Below are 16,630 nucleotides of genomic sequence, written 5' to 3'. Positions count from 1 at the left end.
CTGCAAAAATACTTGTTAATGTTTAGAATACTACCAAAAATTGCTTTAACATTTTTATAACTATTCATATTAATATTTTTTGTTTGTATATATTGCAGCGATTTAGAAAATAACCTTTACATTTTAAAATATTTACATTTATTTGGTCGGCAAGCACCACTTTTGCATAACTAAAAAAAACCTAGCCAACGACTCACAAATACGAAGGTTAAGTTAAGAAAACTAATGTGATATTAAATAACGTAGTCAACAAAGATCAACAATTCTAAGCTTTGCACAATAAATTGAAATGTATGGTAATCCGTTCTAGTTGGTTCCTTGGCGTTGAGCTCTGCTAAGTTTTAGATAGGCTGAATGGAACGCCAAACAGCTGCTCCCATGTCTTACCGATGACATTCAGACAACACGTGGAATTGTAATGCGTTTCGAACAGCAACTGCCACATCTCGCACTTGTTTTGGGTCTCGTCGCTAAAGTTCATCACATATTTTTTATCCGTAATGCGTTCCACGTCTACTAAGTTGCTCATGGGCTGTCTAAGGGTAAGTTCCGGTTGCGTGGATTTATCCTGAATTTTGTTTGAAAGCCACGAGAGTTTTAAATTTGCCGATATGTACAAATGTGACTCTGTAATTAGGAGCAGACAGTGTTCAAAGTTCTTCTTCTCTTGTTCACGAATCCATTGGCTGCTACGAAGCAGGGAGCACATTTTAACTGGTTCGGATGCAATAGTTTGCAACGGATTGCTGAGGGTGGTGGATGGTTTGTAATTAAGTTTGCACTGCTCTGGTAGAGGGTGATCTATAAAAAAATATTTAATTTTTGTCCAATAAACTTCGTGTAAAGATAACTTACGTCGCAAGAAAAGAAGTAAGCTATCGGTCGTAAGCATGTCGTGCAACAGCAACATAAATCCGCCCCAATCCTTTAAGGTAAAGGATAATCCAAGCTTCCAGGGCAGCAGTTCAACCGCCTTTAATCGACTAACCGACACTCTGACGACTTGCCGAAGCCACTTGGCCACATCGTCTTGGGGTAATGCAAAGGATTCCATTAAAAAGCAATTGCAGTTGGACATCACCACGAGTCCTTCTCCCAGGACCTGGGTCTGCTCGTTAAAGACGCGTCCCTTTGCCAACCACTTAAAATGTTCACCATCCTCCTTAAACTTGCTCTGGTAGAAGAAGAGTTTTAGACGGTGATCGATATCATCAAAGTCAATGTAGTTAAATTTGTAGGGCTGAGTACCCAAGACATTAGCTTCAGAGTCTACCATCTTCTTTGAGCTGGACATGAGCAGATTAGTTGAACGAAATACGGCTGCAAACGGTAAACGGCTGACTCCATCAGCTCTTTTTAAACGGCTTATTGAGTCCGTATTTGAGCTACTTATTTGACTATTTAAAGATTCGGAAAGCAGCAAATTTGAAAGACTTGTTGGCCCATCAATGCCCAGCTGCTCGTAGGTTGTACAAATGCTGTCGGTAATAGATCCTGACGAGCTGCCTTCTGTGAGCGGAACTTGGGACACAGATAATGATACGGGAGCTGCAGTCTGACCCTGTTCCGCCTGAATTAAATCGAACTTTCGATCTAAGAACCTTTTAGATTGCCCTTTTTCATCGCTTATCGTTTCGAGATGTGACAGATGGCGCTCTTCTAAGGTCTTGCGACTAGTGCTCTGTGCGTAGTTTGGATCTATCACCTCTATGCTTGACTGGCTCGGATTGGAGATGATGTCCACATCACTTTCGTTAGCCCGAAACTCTATATCACGATCCGTGTTAGAGCTACCCACAACGGACTGATTAGAGTCAAAAGAGCTCTGCGAGTTAGTAATTTTCGAGCAAGAGCTGCTCTCGCTTAGTGAATTGCCGGAACCTAAAATGTCAATATATTATAATGAGGATCTCTCGTAAACTTTATTTTATTTAATGGGTTTAAGCTTAAAAAGCTATGAATTTGGATATACATGTCGGAGTTTTGTCTTATATAAAGTGCGAAAATAAATTGCCGGAACCTAAAATGTCAATGTACTAGAATAAGGATTCCTCGTAAACTTAATTTTTGTAGTTGAAGCAGCATTGCTCTCTAAGCTTAAAAAGCTTTAAATTTTGATACACTTGTCGGAGTTTTGTCTTATATAAATTGGGAAAATTTAAGTCCAAATACGAAAATTAATTTACCAGTTACAAATTTTAGAAAAATGTATATAACATTAAAACAACCACTAATAGTGCCCTAAATTCCTTTTGCATTATGCAACTCCTACGCTTGTGTGCTTTTAGCAGTTGTAAGCCTGAAGTTTGTCACTAAAGTATTCTTTTTTTTTACATCAAAACATTTTAATTTTTGTCGGTGGGTGAGAAAAAGTCTAAAAAAGTACAATGGATTGTAATGCAATACGTAAGATAGGTTGGATTTAGCCCTTTTTCATTTGTGTTCGCATGCAAAAAAAAACTAAACAAGAAATACAAATGAAATTAATGTTCAGTTATTATGTCCACACCAAACATTAACTAAATAGAACAAGCACCAAAGCAAATGTCAAAAAATGTGCTGACAACTGGTTAAAATGGATCAGAAACCAAAAACTTGAATATAACGAAAAAATCTTTACAAATTTGAAAGAAACTAATTAAGTTAAGAAATGAAATTCGGTAAGGACTGTCTCAACAAGCGTTTCCTCCATCAATATGTCTGGGGGGGAATGTTTGTGCTCTGCCACCACTTCCTCCGAATGTTTGGTCAAAGAGGAAGACAACTCAGTTACTTCGGCCACGTATGCACTACGATAGTCTAGACATCTCAAGTCTAAGAAAGTTTAAATTTCAAAGTAAAATAAAGTGTTCTTAATAGGTGATCTACGTAATACCCTTTTTTTTATGTCGCTTGCCTTTTTGCTCAATGGTAAATTGAGTTAGACAACTAACACAGCGATAAATGGAAATGTTCATTTCGTTCAGATCACGCTGACAGAGAATGTCTCGCAGTTTCTTTTCCAGTTCCTACTTAGGATCAAATTCGAGCTTTTTATTAGCTGACAGAATGTACTCTCAACACAATAGATTCCCTCCTGTTTATCCTTACGCATCGTGTCGAATATTATTCGTAAGGTATTGCACTTTACTCGCTCGCATGACTCCAGTATTTTTAGACTCCATTTGGTTTTAGTCCTACTCGGTAATAGAATAAGAGACAGAGATCCTTTAACTTAAAATTACCTTTTAATTAAATTACAAGACCACCTATCGGTTAGCGAATCTTTTTCACGTATAAAATTTGAAGATGTGGTGAAAAAAAGAACATCGCTCGGCTTTTGCTCATGATAGACTATGAAGGTTTCCTTGTCAGATTCGGCATCGGACGAGTAAACTTTAAAGAGCGGATTTACAAAGTTGTTAAAACTATTCACCCGTATTCTCATTCGGAAGGTTCTCATTTTGACCAGCACTTGAGCTATTTGCAAAGAGCCTAAAAAACTCTTCGTGCTTATCAGGCAGTGACTCCTCCGCCCGCAATTCCTTTGTGGTGCTGACGATGCTATCGTAGTTTGTCACTTCTCCTTCAGTGCAGGTCTCATAAAAATGTAGCCCACTTGTATCGTTCGCATCCGAGTCAGAGTGGTGTCAAAGGTTGTATTTAACAAAACGTTATTCGCTGGAGTAGAGAAAATTTGGAGATGTTCAGGATCCGCTTGAGAATTAACTATTATGCTTGATGAACCTGAAAATTCCCCCAAGAACTCATTGAACAGCTGACGAGCATTGTCGCGCTCTAGTTCAGAAGGCTGCGGCGATTCGATTCCCAGCATCATCTCGGCATTACCGGTCTTTAACCATTCATTGCCATAAGTAAGGCGAAGTTTCTCAATTTGCTTTTTAGTCTCCAGGTGGGAGGAATCGGTTCCCTCATCGGAGTCGGACTGAAGCTTTTGAGGGGAAATAGCGCACGCTTCTGACTCGGCCTCAATATTCTCCTCTATGTCTACTGTCCTGATCTTTTTCGCTTAAATCTGTCTACCGCCGGTAGGTGGTGCATTTCAATCACGCTTTGCTGCTTGCATATCTCCATTTCCCTTTGGTCCCTTTAGCTGAGTAACGGGTATCTGATAGTAGAGGTACTCGACTATAGCGCTCTTTCTTGATTTTGTTTGAATTCGGTTGGAATTTGTTCGTATGTATGTTCTTAAAATTGCCTTTTTTTACTTATACACATGAATTCTACGACACAACGCGACCGCAAATTCTTCAGAGAAAGTGGAACCAGTAATGACCATGTTAACAAATTTGTTAATGCTGGCCATTTTAAGCCATCCATGAATTCCCAAAAATATGAATTCTCGAATTTGAGAGGAACCAACCGAGTTCCAGCAGACGAGCTCTCTGTGTCATCCCCAGATATTTAAGACATATATTTTTGATCATTAAATAACAATTATTTTTGACGTTTTCTGTAAGTCTTCAAATAACAGTTTTTTTTAGCAGGGATCGAGAAACTTACTATCTAAATACCAAAAGGAAATTGATAATGGGGTCAGTAAGACGTTTCAAATTTCATAAAAAACAAAGTCCGTCTTAATAAACAGCCTCCCAGCCTCCCAAGAAAAAATTCTTCGAATAGGTGCAAAGAAACATCGATTTCAACATTTTACACTTTTCACCTTTATCTACTGTATGTGACGTTATTGACCATGTCCTCGCTAGAAACTGGCGTGGCACCTTACTGAAAGAAGTTTGCGATGCGCAAGAATCTCTTGAGTCTGTATTCTTAATCTCAACTTTCTAACATTTATAGTTTTCGAGGTCTAAGCGTTTATACGGACAGACGAACATAGCTCACGATCTTGATCACAAATATATATACTTCATGGCAGTGGTACCCACACAAATACAATGAAATGAAAGACTATCATTTATGTATGTGCGTAAACCGAAGACGCCGGCCAAGGCCACAGGAGCGTTTACAGAGTCGGTGTCGTGGCAGAGGACTCCCAGACTTGCGAGTCAGGCCAGAGGGCACCACTAATTTATAGGGTAGGAAAGGCTTCGTTCCACCTGTTACATACGTTCCGATGAATAAAATATCTCTTATTCTACGAGTAACGGATATAACGAATTTAAATTTAAATTTAGGTTCTGAGCATACAATTTTAGTTATGTGATTTGTGTTTGTTAGTTTGAACGCGGCACACTGCAAAAATACTTGTTAATGTTTAGAATACTACCAACAATTGCTTTAACATTTTTATAACTATTCATATTAATATTTTTTGTTTGTATATATTGCAGCGATTTAGAAAATAACCTTTACATTTTAAAATATTTACATTTATTTGGTCGGCAAGCACCACTTTTGCATAACTAAAAAAAACCTAGCCAACGACTCACAAATACGAAGGTTAAGTTAAGAAAACTAATGTGACATTAAATAACGTAGTCAATAAAGATCAACAATTCTAAGCTTTGCACAATAAATGGAAATGTATGGTAATCCGTTCTAGTTGGTTCCTTGGCGTTGAGCTCTGCTACGTTTCAGATAGGCTGAATGGAACGCCAAACAGCTGCTCCCATGTTTTACCGATGACATTCAGACAACACGTGGAATTGTTATGCGTTTCGAACAGCAACTGCCACATCTCGCACTTGTTTTGGGTCTCGTCGCTAAAGTTCATCACATATTTTTTATCCGTAATGCGTTCCACGTCTACTAAGTTGCTCATGGGCTGTCTAAGGGTAAGTTCCGGTTGCGTGGATTTATCCTGAATTTTGTTTGAAAGCCACGAGAATTTTAAATCTGCCGATATGTACAAATGTGACTCTGTAATTAGGAGCAGAAATTGTTCAAAGTTCTTCTCTTGTTCTCGAATCCATTGGCTGCTACGAAGCAGGGAGCGCATTTTAACTGGTTCAAATGCAATAGTTTGCAACGGATTGCTGAGGGTGGTGGATGGTTTGTAATTAAGTTGGCACTGCTCTGGTAGAGGGTGATCTATAAAAAAATATTTAATTTTTGTCCAATAAACTTCGTGTAAAGATAACTTACGTCGCAAGAAAAGAAGTAAGCTATCGGTCGTAAGCATGTCGTGCAACAGCAACATAAATCCGCCCCAATCCTTTAAGGTAAAGGATAATCCAAGCTTCCAGGGCAGCAGTTCAACCGCCTTTAATCGACTAACCGACACTCTTACGACTTGCCGAAGCCACTTGGCCACATCGTCTTGGGGTAATGCAAAGGATTCCATTAAAAAGCAATTGCAGTTGGACATCACCACGAGTCCTTCTCCCAGGACCTGGATCTGCTCGTTAAAGACGCGTCCCTTTGCCAACCACTTAAAATGTTCACCATCCTCCTTAAACTTGCTCTGGTAGAAGAAGAGTTTTAGACGGTGATCGATATCATCAAAGTCAATGTAGTTAAATTTGTAGGGCTGAGTACCCAAGACATTAGCTTCAGAGTCTACCATCTTCTTTGAGCTGGACATGAGCAGATTAGTTGAACGAAATACGGCTGCAAACGGTAAAAGGCTGACTTCATCAGCTCTTTTTAAACGGCTTATTGAGTCCGTATTTGAGCTACTTATTTGACTATTTAAAGATTCGGAAAGCAGCAAATTTGAAAGACTTGTCGGCCCATCAATGCCCAGCTGCTCGTAGGTTGTACAAATGCTGTCGGTAATAGATCCTGACGAGCTGCTTTCTGTGAGCGGAACTTGGGACACAGATAATGATACGGGAGCTGCAGTCTGACCCTGTTCCGCCTGAATTAAATCGAACTTTCGATCTAAGAACCTTTTAGATTGCCCTTTTTCATCGCTTATCGTTTCGAGATGTGACAGATGGCGCTCTTCTAAGGTCTTGCGACTAGTGCTCTGTGCGTAGTTTGGATCTATCACCTCTATGCTTGACTGGCTCGGATTGGAGATGATGTCCACATCACTTTCGTTAGCCCGAAACTCTATATCACGATCCGTGTTAGAGCTACCCACAACGGACTGATTAGAGTCAAAAGAGCTCTGCGAGTTAGTAATTTTCGAGCATGAGCTGCTCTCGCTTAGTGAATTGCCGGAACCTAAAATGTCAATATATTATAATGAGGATCTCTCGTAAACTTTATTTTATTTAATGGGTTTAAGCTTAAAAAGCTATGAATTTGGATATACATGTCGGAGTTTTGTCTTATATAAAGTGCGAAAATAAATTGCCGGAACCTAAAATGTCAATGTACTAGAATAAGGATTCCTCGTAAACTTAATTTTTGTAGTTGAAGCAGCATTGCTCTCTAAGCTTAAAAAGCTTTAAATTTTGATATTCTTGTCGGAGTTTTGTCTTATATAAATTGGGAAAATTTAAGTCCAATTACGAAAATTAATTTACCAGTTACAAATTTTAGAAAAATGTATATAACATTAAAACAACCACTAATAGTGCCCTAAATTCCTTTTGCATTATGCAACTCCTACGCTTGTGTGCTTTTAGCAGTTGTAAGCCTGAAGTTTGTCACTAAAGTATTCTTTTTTTTTACATCAAAACATTTTAATTTTTGTCGGTGGGTGAGAAAAAGTCTAAGAAAATACAATGGATTGTAATGCAATACGTAAGATAGGTTGGATTTAGCCCTTTTTCATTTGTGTTCGCATGCAAAAAAAAACTAAACAAGAAATACAAATGAAATTAATGTTCAGTTATTATGTCCACACCAAACATTAACTAAATAGAACAAGCACCAAAGCAAATGTCAAAAAATGTGCTGACAACTGGTTAAAATGGATCAGAAACCAAAAAATTGAATATAACGAAAAAATCTTTACAAAATTTGAAAGAAACTAATTAAGTTAAGAAATGAAATTGGGTAAGGACTTGCCAATGCTTTTGCTTTCTTCCTTATTTGTTGACCCTGTAAATGTCTCAACAAGCGTTTCCTCCATCAATATGTCTGGGGGGGAATGTTTGTGCTCTGCCACCACTTCCTCCGAATGTTTGGTCAAAGAGGAAGACAACTCAGTTACTTCGGCCACATATGCACTACGATAGTCTAGACATCTCAAGTCTAAGAAAGTTTAAATTTTAAAGTAAAATAAAGTGTTCTTAATAGGTGATCTACGTAATACCCTTTTTTTTATGTCGTTTGCCTTTTTGCTCAATGGTAAATTGAGTTAGACAACTCACGCAGCGATAAATGGAAATGTTCATTTCGTTCAGATCACGCTGACAGAGAATGTCTCGCAGTTTCTTTTCCAGTTCCTACTTAGGATCAAATTCGAGCTTTTTATTAGCTGTTATTAGAAAGTCACCTATTTACCTACCCGAAACAATGTACTCTCAACACAATAGATTCCCTCCTGTTTATCCTTACGCATCGTGTCGAATATTATTCGTAAGGTATTGCACTTTACTCGCTCGCATGACTCCAGTATTTTTAGACTCCATTTGGTTTTAGTCCTACTCGGTAATAGAATAAGAGACAGAGATCCTTTAACTTAAAATTACCTTTTAATTAAATTACAAGACCACCTATCGGTTAGCGAATCTTTTTCACGTATAAAATTTGAAGATGTGGTGAAAAAAAGAACATCGCTCGGCTTTTGCTCATGATAGACTATGAAGGTTTCCTTGTCAGATTCGGCATCGGACGAGTAAACTTTAAAGAGCGGATTTACAAAGTTGTTAAAACTATTCACCCGTATTCTCATTCGGAAGGTTCTCATTTTGACCAGCACTTGAGCTATTTGCAAAGAGCCTAAAAAACTCTTCGTGCTTATCAGGCAGTGACTCCTCCGCCCGCAATTCCTTTGTGGTGCTGGCGATGCTATCGTAGTTTGTCACTTCTCCTTCAGTGCAGGTCTCATAAAAATGTAGCCCACTTGTATCGTTCGCATCCGACTTAATAGGGGTCAGAGTGGTGTCAAAGGTTGTTTTTAACAAAACGTTATTCGCTGGAGTAGAGAAAATTTGGAGATGTTCAGGATCCGCTTGAGAATTAACTATTATGCTTGATGAACCTGAAAATTCCCCCAAGAACTCATTGAACAGCTGACGAGCATTGTCGCGCTCTAGTTCAGAAGGCTGCGGCGATTCGATTCCCAGCATCATCTCGGCACTACCGGTCTTTAACCATTCATTGCCATAAGTAAGGCGAAGTTCCTCAATTTGCTTTTTAGTCTCCAGGTGGGACAAATCGGTTCCCTCATCGGAGTCGGACTGAAGCTTTTGAGGGGAAATAGCGCACGCTTCTGACTCGGCCTCAATATTCTCCTCTATGTCTACTGTCCTGATCTTTTTCGCTTAAATCTGTCTACCGCCGGTAGGTGGTGCATTTCAATCACGCTTTGCTGCTTGCATATCTCCATTTCCCTTTGGTCCCTTTAGCTGAGTAACAGGTATCTGATAGTAGAGGTACTCGGCTATAGCGCTCTTTCTTGATTTTGTTTGAATTCGGTTGGAATTTGTTCGTATGTATGTTCTTAAAATTGCCTTTTTTTACTTATACACATGAATTCTACGACACAACGCGACCGCAAATTCTTCAGAGAAAGTGGAACCAGTAATGACCATGTTAACAAATTTGTTAATGCTGGCCATTTTAAGCCATCCATGAATTCCCAAAAATATGAATTCTCGAATTTGAGAGGAACCAACCGAGTTCCAGCAGACGAGCTCTCTGTGTCATCCCCAGATATTTAAGACATATATTTTTGATCATTAAATAACAATTATTTTTGACGTTTTCTGTAAGTCTTCAAATAACAGTTTTTTTTAGCAGGGATCGAGAAACTTACTATCTAAATACCAAACGGAAATTGATAATGGGGTCAGTAAGACGTTTCAAATTTCATAAAAAACAAAGTCCGTCGTAATGGACAGCCTCCCAGCCTCCCAAGAAAAAATTCTTCGAATAGGTGCAAAGAAACATCGATTTCAACATTTTACACTTTTCACCTTTATCTACTGTATGTGACGTTATTGACCATGTCCTCGCTAGAAACTGGCGTGGCACCTTACTGAAATAAGTTTGCGATGCGCGAGAATCTCTTGAGTCTGTATTCTTAATCTCAACTTTCTAACATTTATAGTTTTCGAGGTCTAAGCGTTTATACGGACAGACGAACATAGCTCACGATCTTGATCACAAATATATATACTTCATGGCAGTGGTACCCACACAAATACAATGAAATGAAAGACTATCATTTATGTATGTGCGTAAACCGAAGACGCCGGCCAAGGCCACAGGAGCGTTTACAGAGTCGGTGTCGTGGCAGAGGACTCCCAGACTTGCGAGTCAGGCCAGAGGGCACCACTAATTTATAGGGTAGGAAAGGCTTCGTTCCACCTGTTACATACGTTCCGATGAATAAAATATCTCTTATTCTACGAGTAACGGATATAACGAATTTAAATTTAAATTTAGGTTCTGAGCATACAATTTTAGTTATGTGATTTGTGTTTGTTAGTTTGAACGCGGCACACTGCAAAAATACTTGTTAATGTTTAGAATACTACCAAAAATTGCTTTAACATTTTTATAACTATTCATATTAATATTTTTTGTTTGTATATATTGCAGCGATTTAGAAAATAACCTTTACATTTTAAAATATTTACATTTATTTGGTCGGCAAGCACCACTTTTGCATAACTAAAAAAAACATAGCCAACGACTCACAAATACGAAGGTTAAGTTAAGAAAACTAATGTGACATTAAATAACGTAGTCAATAAAGATCAACAATTCTAAGCTTTGCACAATAAATTGAAATGTATGGTAATCCGTTCTAGTTGGTTCCTTGGCGTTGAGCTCTGCTACGTTTCAGATAGGCTGAATGGAACGCCAAACAGCTGCTCCCAAGTTTTACCGATGACATTCAGACAACACGTGGAATTGTTATGCGTTTCGAACAGCAACTGCCACATCTCGCACTTGTTTTGGGTCTCGTCGCTAAAGTTCATCACATATTTTTTATCCGTAATGCGTTCCACGTCTACTAAGTTGCTCATGGGCTGTCTAAGGGTAAGTTCCGGTTGCGTGGATTTATCCTGAATTTTGTTTGAAAGCCACGAGAATTTTAAATTTGCCGATATGTACAAATGTGACTCTGTAATTAGGAGCAGACAGTCTTCAAAGTTCTTCTTCTCTTGTTCACGAATCCATTGGCTGCTACGAAGCAGGGAGCACATTTTAACTGGTTCGGATGCAATAGTTTGCAACGGATTGCTGAGGGTGGTGGATGGTTTGTAATTAAGTTTGCACTGCTCTGGTAGAGGGTGATCTATAAAAAAATATTTAATTTTTGTCCAATAAACTTCGTGTAAAGATAACTTACGTCGCAAGAAAAGAAGTAAGCTATCGGTCGTAAGCATGTCGTGCAACAGCAACATAAATCCGCCCCAATCCTTTAAGGTAAAGGATAATCCAAGCTTCCAGGGCAGCAGTTCAACCGCCTTTAATCGACTAACCGACACTCTGACGACTTGCCGAAGCCACTTGGCCACATCGTCTTGGGGTAATGCAAAGGATTCCATTAAAAAGCAATTGCAGTTGGACATCACCACGAGTCCTTCTCCCAGGACCTGGGTCTGCTCGTTAAAGACGCGTCCCTTTGCCAACCACTTAAAATGTTCACCATCCTCCTTAAACTTGCTCTGGTAGAAGAAGAGTTTTAGACGGTGATCGATATCATCAAAGTCAATGTAGTTAAATTTGTAGGGCTGAGTACCCAAGACATTAGCTTCAGAGTCTACCATCTTCTTTGAGCTGGACATGAGCAGATTAGTTGAACGAAATACGGCTGCAAACGGTAAAAGGCTGACTTCATCAGCTCTTTTTAAACGGCTTATTGAGTCCGTATTTGAGCTACTTATTTGACTATTTAAAGATTCGGAAAGCAGCAAATTTGAAAGACTTGTCGGCCCATCAATGCCCAGCTGCTCGTAGGTTGTACAAATGCTGTCGGTAATAGATCCTGACGAGCTGCTTTCTGTGAGCGGAACTTGGGACACAGATAATGATACGGGAGCTGCAGTCTGACCCTGTTCCGCCTGAATTAAATCGAACTTTCGATCTAAGAACCTTTTAGATTGCCCTTTTTCATCGCTTATCGTTTCGAGATGTGACAGATGGCGCTCTTCTAAGGTCTTGCGACTAGTGCTCTGTGCGTAGTTTGGATCTATCACCTCTATGCTTGACTGGCTCGGATTGGAGATGATGTCCACATCACTTTCGTTAGCCCGAAACTCTATATCACGATCCGTGTTAGAGCTACCCACAACGGACTGATTAGAGTCAAAAGAGCTCTGCGAGTTAGTAATTTTCGAGCAAGAGCTGCTCTCGCTTAGTGAATTGCCGGAACCTAAAATGTCAATATATTATAATGAGGATCTCTCGTAAACTTTATTTTATTTAATGGGTTTAAGCTTAAAAAGCTATGAATTTGGATATACATGTCGGAGTTTTGTCTTATATAAAGTGCGAAAATAAATTGCCGGAACCTAAAATCTCAATGTATTACAATAAGGATTCCTCGTAAACTTAATTTTTGTAGTTGAAGCAGCATTGCTCTCTAAGCTTAAAAAGCTTTAAATTTTGATACACTTGTCGGAGTTTTGTCTTATATAAATTGGGAAAATTTAAGTCCAAACACGAAAATTAATTTACCAGTTACAAATTTTACAAAAATGTATATAACATTAAAACAACCACTAATAGTGCCCTAAATTCCTTTTGCATTATGCAACTCCTACGCTTGTGTGCTTTTAGCAGTTGTAAGCCTGAAGTTTGTCACTAAAGTATTCTTTTTTTTCACATCAAAACATTTTAATTTTTGTCGGTGGGTGAGAAAAAGTCTAAAAAAATACAATGGATTGTAATGCAATACGTAAGATAGGTTGGATTTAGCCCTTTTTCATTTGTGTTCGCATGCAAAAAAAAGCTAAACAAGATATAGAAATGAAATTAATGTTCAGTTATTATGTCCACACCAAACATTAACTAAATAGAACAAGCACCAAAGCAAATGTCAAAAAATGTGCTGACAACTGGTTAAAATGGATCAGAAACCAAAAACTTGAAAATAACGAAAAAATCTTTACAAATTTGAAAGAAACTAATTAAGTTAAGAAATGAAATTGGGTAAGGACTTGCCAATGCTTTTGCTTTCTTCCTTATTTGTTGACCCTGTAAATGTCTCAACAACCGTTTCCTCCATCAATATGTCTGGGGGGGAATGTTTGTGCTCTGCCACCACTTCCTCCGAATGTTTGGTCAAAGAGGAAGACAACTCAGTTACTTCGGCCACATATGCACTACGACAGTCTGGACATCGCAAGTCTAAGAAAGTTTAAATTTCAAAGTAAAATAAAGTGTTCTTAATAGGTGATCTACGTAATACCTTTTTTTTTATGTCGCTTGCTTTTTTGCTCAATGGTAAATTGAGTTAGACAACTCACGCAGCGATAAATGGAAATGTTCATTTCGTTCAGATCACGCTGACAGAGAATGTCTCGCAGTTTCTTTTCCAGTTCCTACTTAAGATCAAATTCGAGCTTTTTATTAGCTGTTATTAGAAAATCACCTATTTACCTACCCGACACAATGTACTCTCAACACAATAGATTCTCTCCTGTTTATCCTTACGCATCGTGTCGAATATTATTCGTAAGGTATTGCACTTTACTCGCTCGCATGACTCCAGTATTTTTAGACTCCATTTGGTTTTAGTCCTACTCGGTAATAGAATAAGAGACAGAGATACTTTAACTTAAAATTACCTTTTAATTAAATTACAAGACCACCTTTCGGTTAGCGTATCTTTTTCACGTATAAAATTTGAAGATATGGTGAAAAAAAGAGCATCGCTCGGCTTTTGCTCATGATAGACTATGAAGGTTTCCTCGTCAGATTCGGCATCGGACACTTAAAAATACGAGTAAACTTTAAAGAGCGGATTTACAAAGTTGTTAAAACTATTCACCCGTATTCTCATTCGGAAGGTTCTCATTTTGACCAGCACTTGAGCTATTTGCAAAGAGCCTAAAAAACTCTTCGTGCTTATCAGGCAGTGACTCCTCCGCCCGCAATTCCTTTGTGGTGCTGGCGATGCTATCGTAGTTTGTCACTTCTCCTTCAGTGCAGGTCTCATAAAAATGTAGCCCACTTGTATCGTTCGCATCCGACTTAATAGGGGTCAGAGTGGTGTCAAAGGTTGTTTTTAACAAAACGTTATTCGCTGGAGTAGAGAAAATTTGGAGATGTTCAGGATCCGCTTGAGAATTAACTATTATGCTTGATGAACCTGAAAATTCCCCCAAGAACTCATTGAACAGCTGACGAGCATTGTCGCGCTCTAGTTCAGAAGGCTGCGGCGATTCGATTCCCAGCATCATCTCGGCATTGCCGGTCTTTAACCATTCATTGCCATAAGTAAGGCGAAGTTTCTCAATTTGCTTTTTAGTCTCCAGGTGGGAGGAATCGGTTCCCTCATCGGAGTCGGACTGAAGCTTTTGAGGGGAAATAGCGCACGCTTCTGACTCGGTCTCAAGATTCTCCTCTATGTCTACTGTCCTGATCTTTTTCGATGCAGACTTTTTGGTCAATTGCGAGGTTGGTACTGCCATCGACTGTTCTGCCGTCACTGGGTAGTTATGTCCCTTGACTGTCATCGAACGCCGAGAGCCGACGCTGGAAAACTGAGATCCATCGCTGTTGGCACTGGAGCTGTTTATGGACATGGAGCTACTTCTGGGATGTCGGTTGTTTAGCGAACCTATGTAACAACACGTCTGGCTGCCCGTCAGCGCCTTCTCCGCCTTAGTCAGTGGCGTAAAGTCCAAAACAAATTTTACCGACGCCGAGTTCTTGCTCAGATACTGTGCTGTTGCTTGTCGATGTTTGGGATTGCAAGCAAGCGGATTGCCCTGAAGGTTCAGCACGGTTAGTGCATGCAGGGCACTTAGTGGCAGCAGCTGCGAGTGCTCTAGCAGGCAGTTATCGGACAGATCCAGGTTTTTTAAAGCGTCCAGGTTTGCCACGTCCAGTAGCTCCTCTATGTAGTTGTTGCTAGTGTTAAGCAACTGTAGCCGCTTACAGGCCTCCATGTGAAACTGTGGAAGGTGCGTGAGGCAGTTGTAGCTTAGGTCCAAGGTCTTTAGATGCGGCAGCCATTTGATAGCGGCCACACTGTTGAGCTTGTTGTGCCGTAGGTTCAGATGTTGCAGGTGCTGTGCAAACTCTAGGGCTGTGTCCACGCTGCGCAGGCTGTTGTAGCTGAAGTCGGCTGACTGTAGTTCGTTCCACACAAAACCGTTGGAGTTGTCACCGCCGCAGCGAATAATTATGTCGTCTACACAGGTCAAGCTCCTCACGCAGATCAGGTGCTGCAGCTGGCCCCGCAGCGGTTGGATTCCCACTACCTGCCCGATGTTGATTTTGTTCACTTCGAGCCGCCGCAGTGCTCGGAACTTGGCGATGTTCATGACGCCCTCAAAGTAAACCTCGCTGGGGAAGAAGGACAGCCTCAGCAGCGTCGTCTTCTGCACAAAGTCGTAAACCAACTGCAGGTCGGAAAAAACGCTGGACTTCGCGTTGATGGGTCTGACCACTTGAAAGGACTGCTGATGAATGACGCCGGAACCAATCTCAATATCTGCGATGAGGGTAAAGGAGTCGTTCAGCGCCCGCAGGAGAGGACCTATGCCAAGTGCAATGAAAGCTGCGATAAGTGAACGGACTCGAAATGGGGGCTGTAACAAAGCCCAGTCACTAGCCAATATGCGCATGATCAGTGTGCTACCTTTTGCTTGGATTCGTTTGAGATTTGTTTCATCTTTCTCACCTGATAACGTCAAGGTAAACTCGGAGCTCAATACTTTGTCGCCGTTCTGACGTAGAAGGCTGGCCATCTCAGCGATCTTCTGCGGATCCATCTTCTACAGCTGTGTTATTCCATGCGATATATTTCTTGTTCCGAGTGACTGCTGGTACGTCTGTGGAATATTATATTTTATCACTTTTTATGTTAGAAGATCCGATTAGCAAAACTGTTAGGCACAGTTCTTGATTTTCTTGACTACTATAATTGCAGTTCATCAGAAATTTGACGACGAAAAACTACAAAGGCAAAAGTACATATATGCACATATGTAAATATGTATGCAGAAATGACGCCAACCACCAGACGTACCAGCGATAACAACTGTTTCACATTTATATACATTGCGATGTGTCTTGGTTAATCATACATATATCCAGAGACAGGTTATTATTCGTCGCAATTAAGGAAAACGAATATTCCACTCAAAAATCGCCAAAATAATTTTCTTATTCCCCTTCTTGACCAACATCAGGGAAACACATTCGTAATATACGTAGCCGTATACGTATTAATTACTTGCGATTTCTAGCACTGAAAATAGTGTTAACGTACCGAATACAGGTCGATTCTTTCTTGTATGCAATAGCCTCGAAACGGTTAGGATTTTTGACAAATGTGAAACTCCTATTCCCAAAGGGCACGTTCACCATCTACCATCCGATAACAGCTGATTTGAAGACCTGTGGCTAATCAAACAACGCCTCTTGCTTCTGCGCATTCCATTTTCGATTGTTCCCTGCCATCATTGTTAACGTTTTCGTA

General features: G+C 39.8%; 3 protein-coding genes across 8 annotated transcripts; all 3 read right to left on the bottom strand.

Moving 5' to 3' along the window:
* Positions 1-69: 69 nt before the first annotated feature.
* Positions 70-4,394, bottom strand: LOC119561749. The gene is given in 9 exon segments (XM_037875228.1): positions 70-801; positions 856-1,945; positions 2,669-2,814; positions 2,876-3,010; positions 3,043-3,176; positions 3,249-3,375; positions 3,449-3,616; positions 3,619-4,008; positions 4,364-4,394. Coding segments are annotated over 9 exon segments (2,688 nt in total). The 3' UTR covers positions 70-334.
* An 868-nt stretch (positions 4,395-5,262) lies between these two features.
* On the bottom strand, positions 5,263-9,669 carry LOC119561742. Its single transcript, XM_037875224.1, has 8 exons — positions 9,639-9,669; positions 8,714-9,283; positions 8,514-8,640; positions 8,306-8,441; positions 8,111-8,243; positions 7,864-8,049; positions 6,046-7,071; positions 5,263-5,991 (listed from the first exon to the last, which is right to left on the bottom strand). The coding sequence occupies exons 1-8, from the start codon at positions 9,667-9,669 to the stop codon at positions 5,528-5,530; spliced, it is 2,673 nt and encodes an 890-aa protein (XP_037731152.1). The 3' UTR covers positions 5,263-5,527.
* Positions 9,670-9,915: 246 nt separating this feature from the next.
* On the bottom strand, positions 9,916-16,596 carry LOC119561763 (serine/threonine-protein kinase 11-interacting protein-like). 6 transcript variants are annotated; one of them, XM_037875244.1, is made up of 10 exons: positions 16,421-16,593; positions 15,830-15,980; positions 14,291-15,685; positions 13,970-14,224; positions 13,767-13,911; positions 13,583-13,718; positions 13,388-13,520; positions 13,141-13,326; positions 11,324-12,349; positions 9,916-11,269 (listed from the first exon to the last, which is right to left on the bottom strand). In XM_037875244.1, exons 2-10 carry the CDS (start codon positions 15,918-15,920, stop codon positions 10,803-10,805), a joined length of 3,834 nt encoding a protein of 1,277 aa, XP_037731172.1. In that variant the 5' UTR covers positions 15,921-15,980; positions 16,421-16,593; the 3' UTR covers positions 9,916-10,802. The 6 variants fall into 6 exon arrangements, with proteins under 6 accessions (XP_037731172.1, XP_037731168.1, XP_037731171.1 ...); XM_037875240.1 differs by having other exon boundaries at positions 13,970-15,685; positions 16,421-16,591; XM_037875243.1 differs by having other exon boundaries at positions 13,791-13,911; positions 13,970-15,685; positions 16,421-16,591.
* Between the last annotated feature and the right edge of the window lie 34 nt (positions 16,597-16,630).

This window comes from Drosophila subpulchrella, unplaced genomic scaffold, assembly GCF_014743375.2.
Source record: "Drosophila subpulchrella strain 33 F10 #4 breed RU33 unplaced genomic scaffold, RU_Dsub_v1.1 Primary Assembly Seq36, whole genome shotgun sequence".
NCBI lineage: Eukaryota > Metazoa > Arthropoda > Insecta > Diptera > Drosophilidae > Drosophila > Drosophila subpulchrella.
Note: the sequence above shows the minus strand (reverse complement) of the source record. Positions and strands in the feature narration are given on the sequence as shown.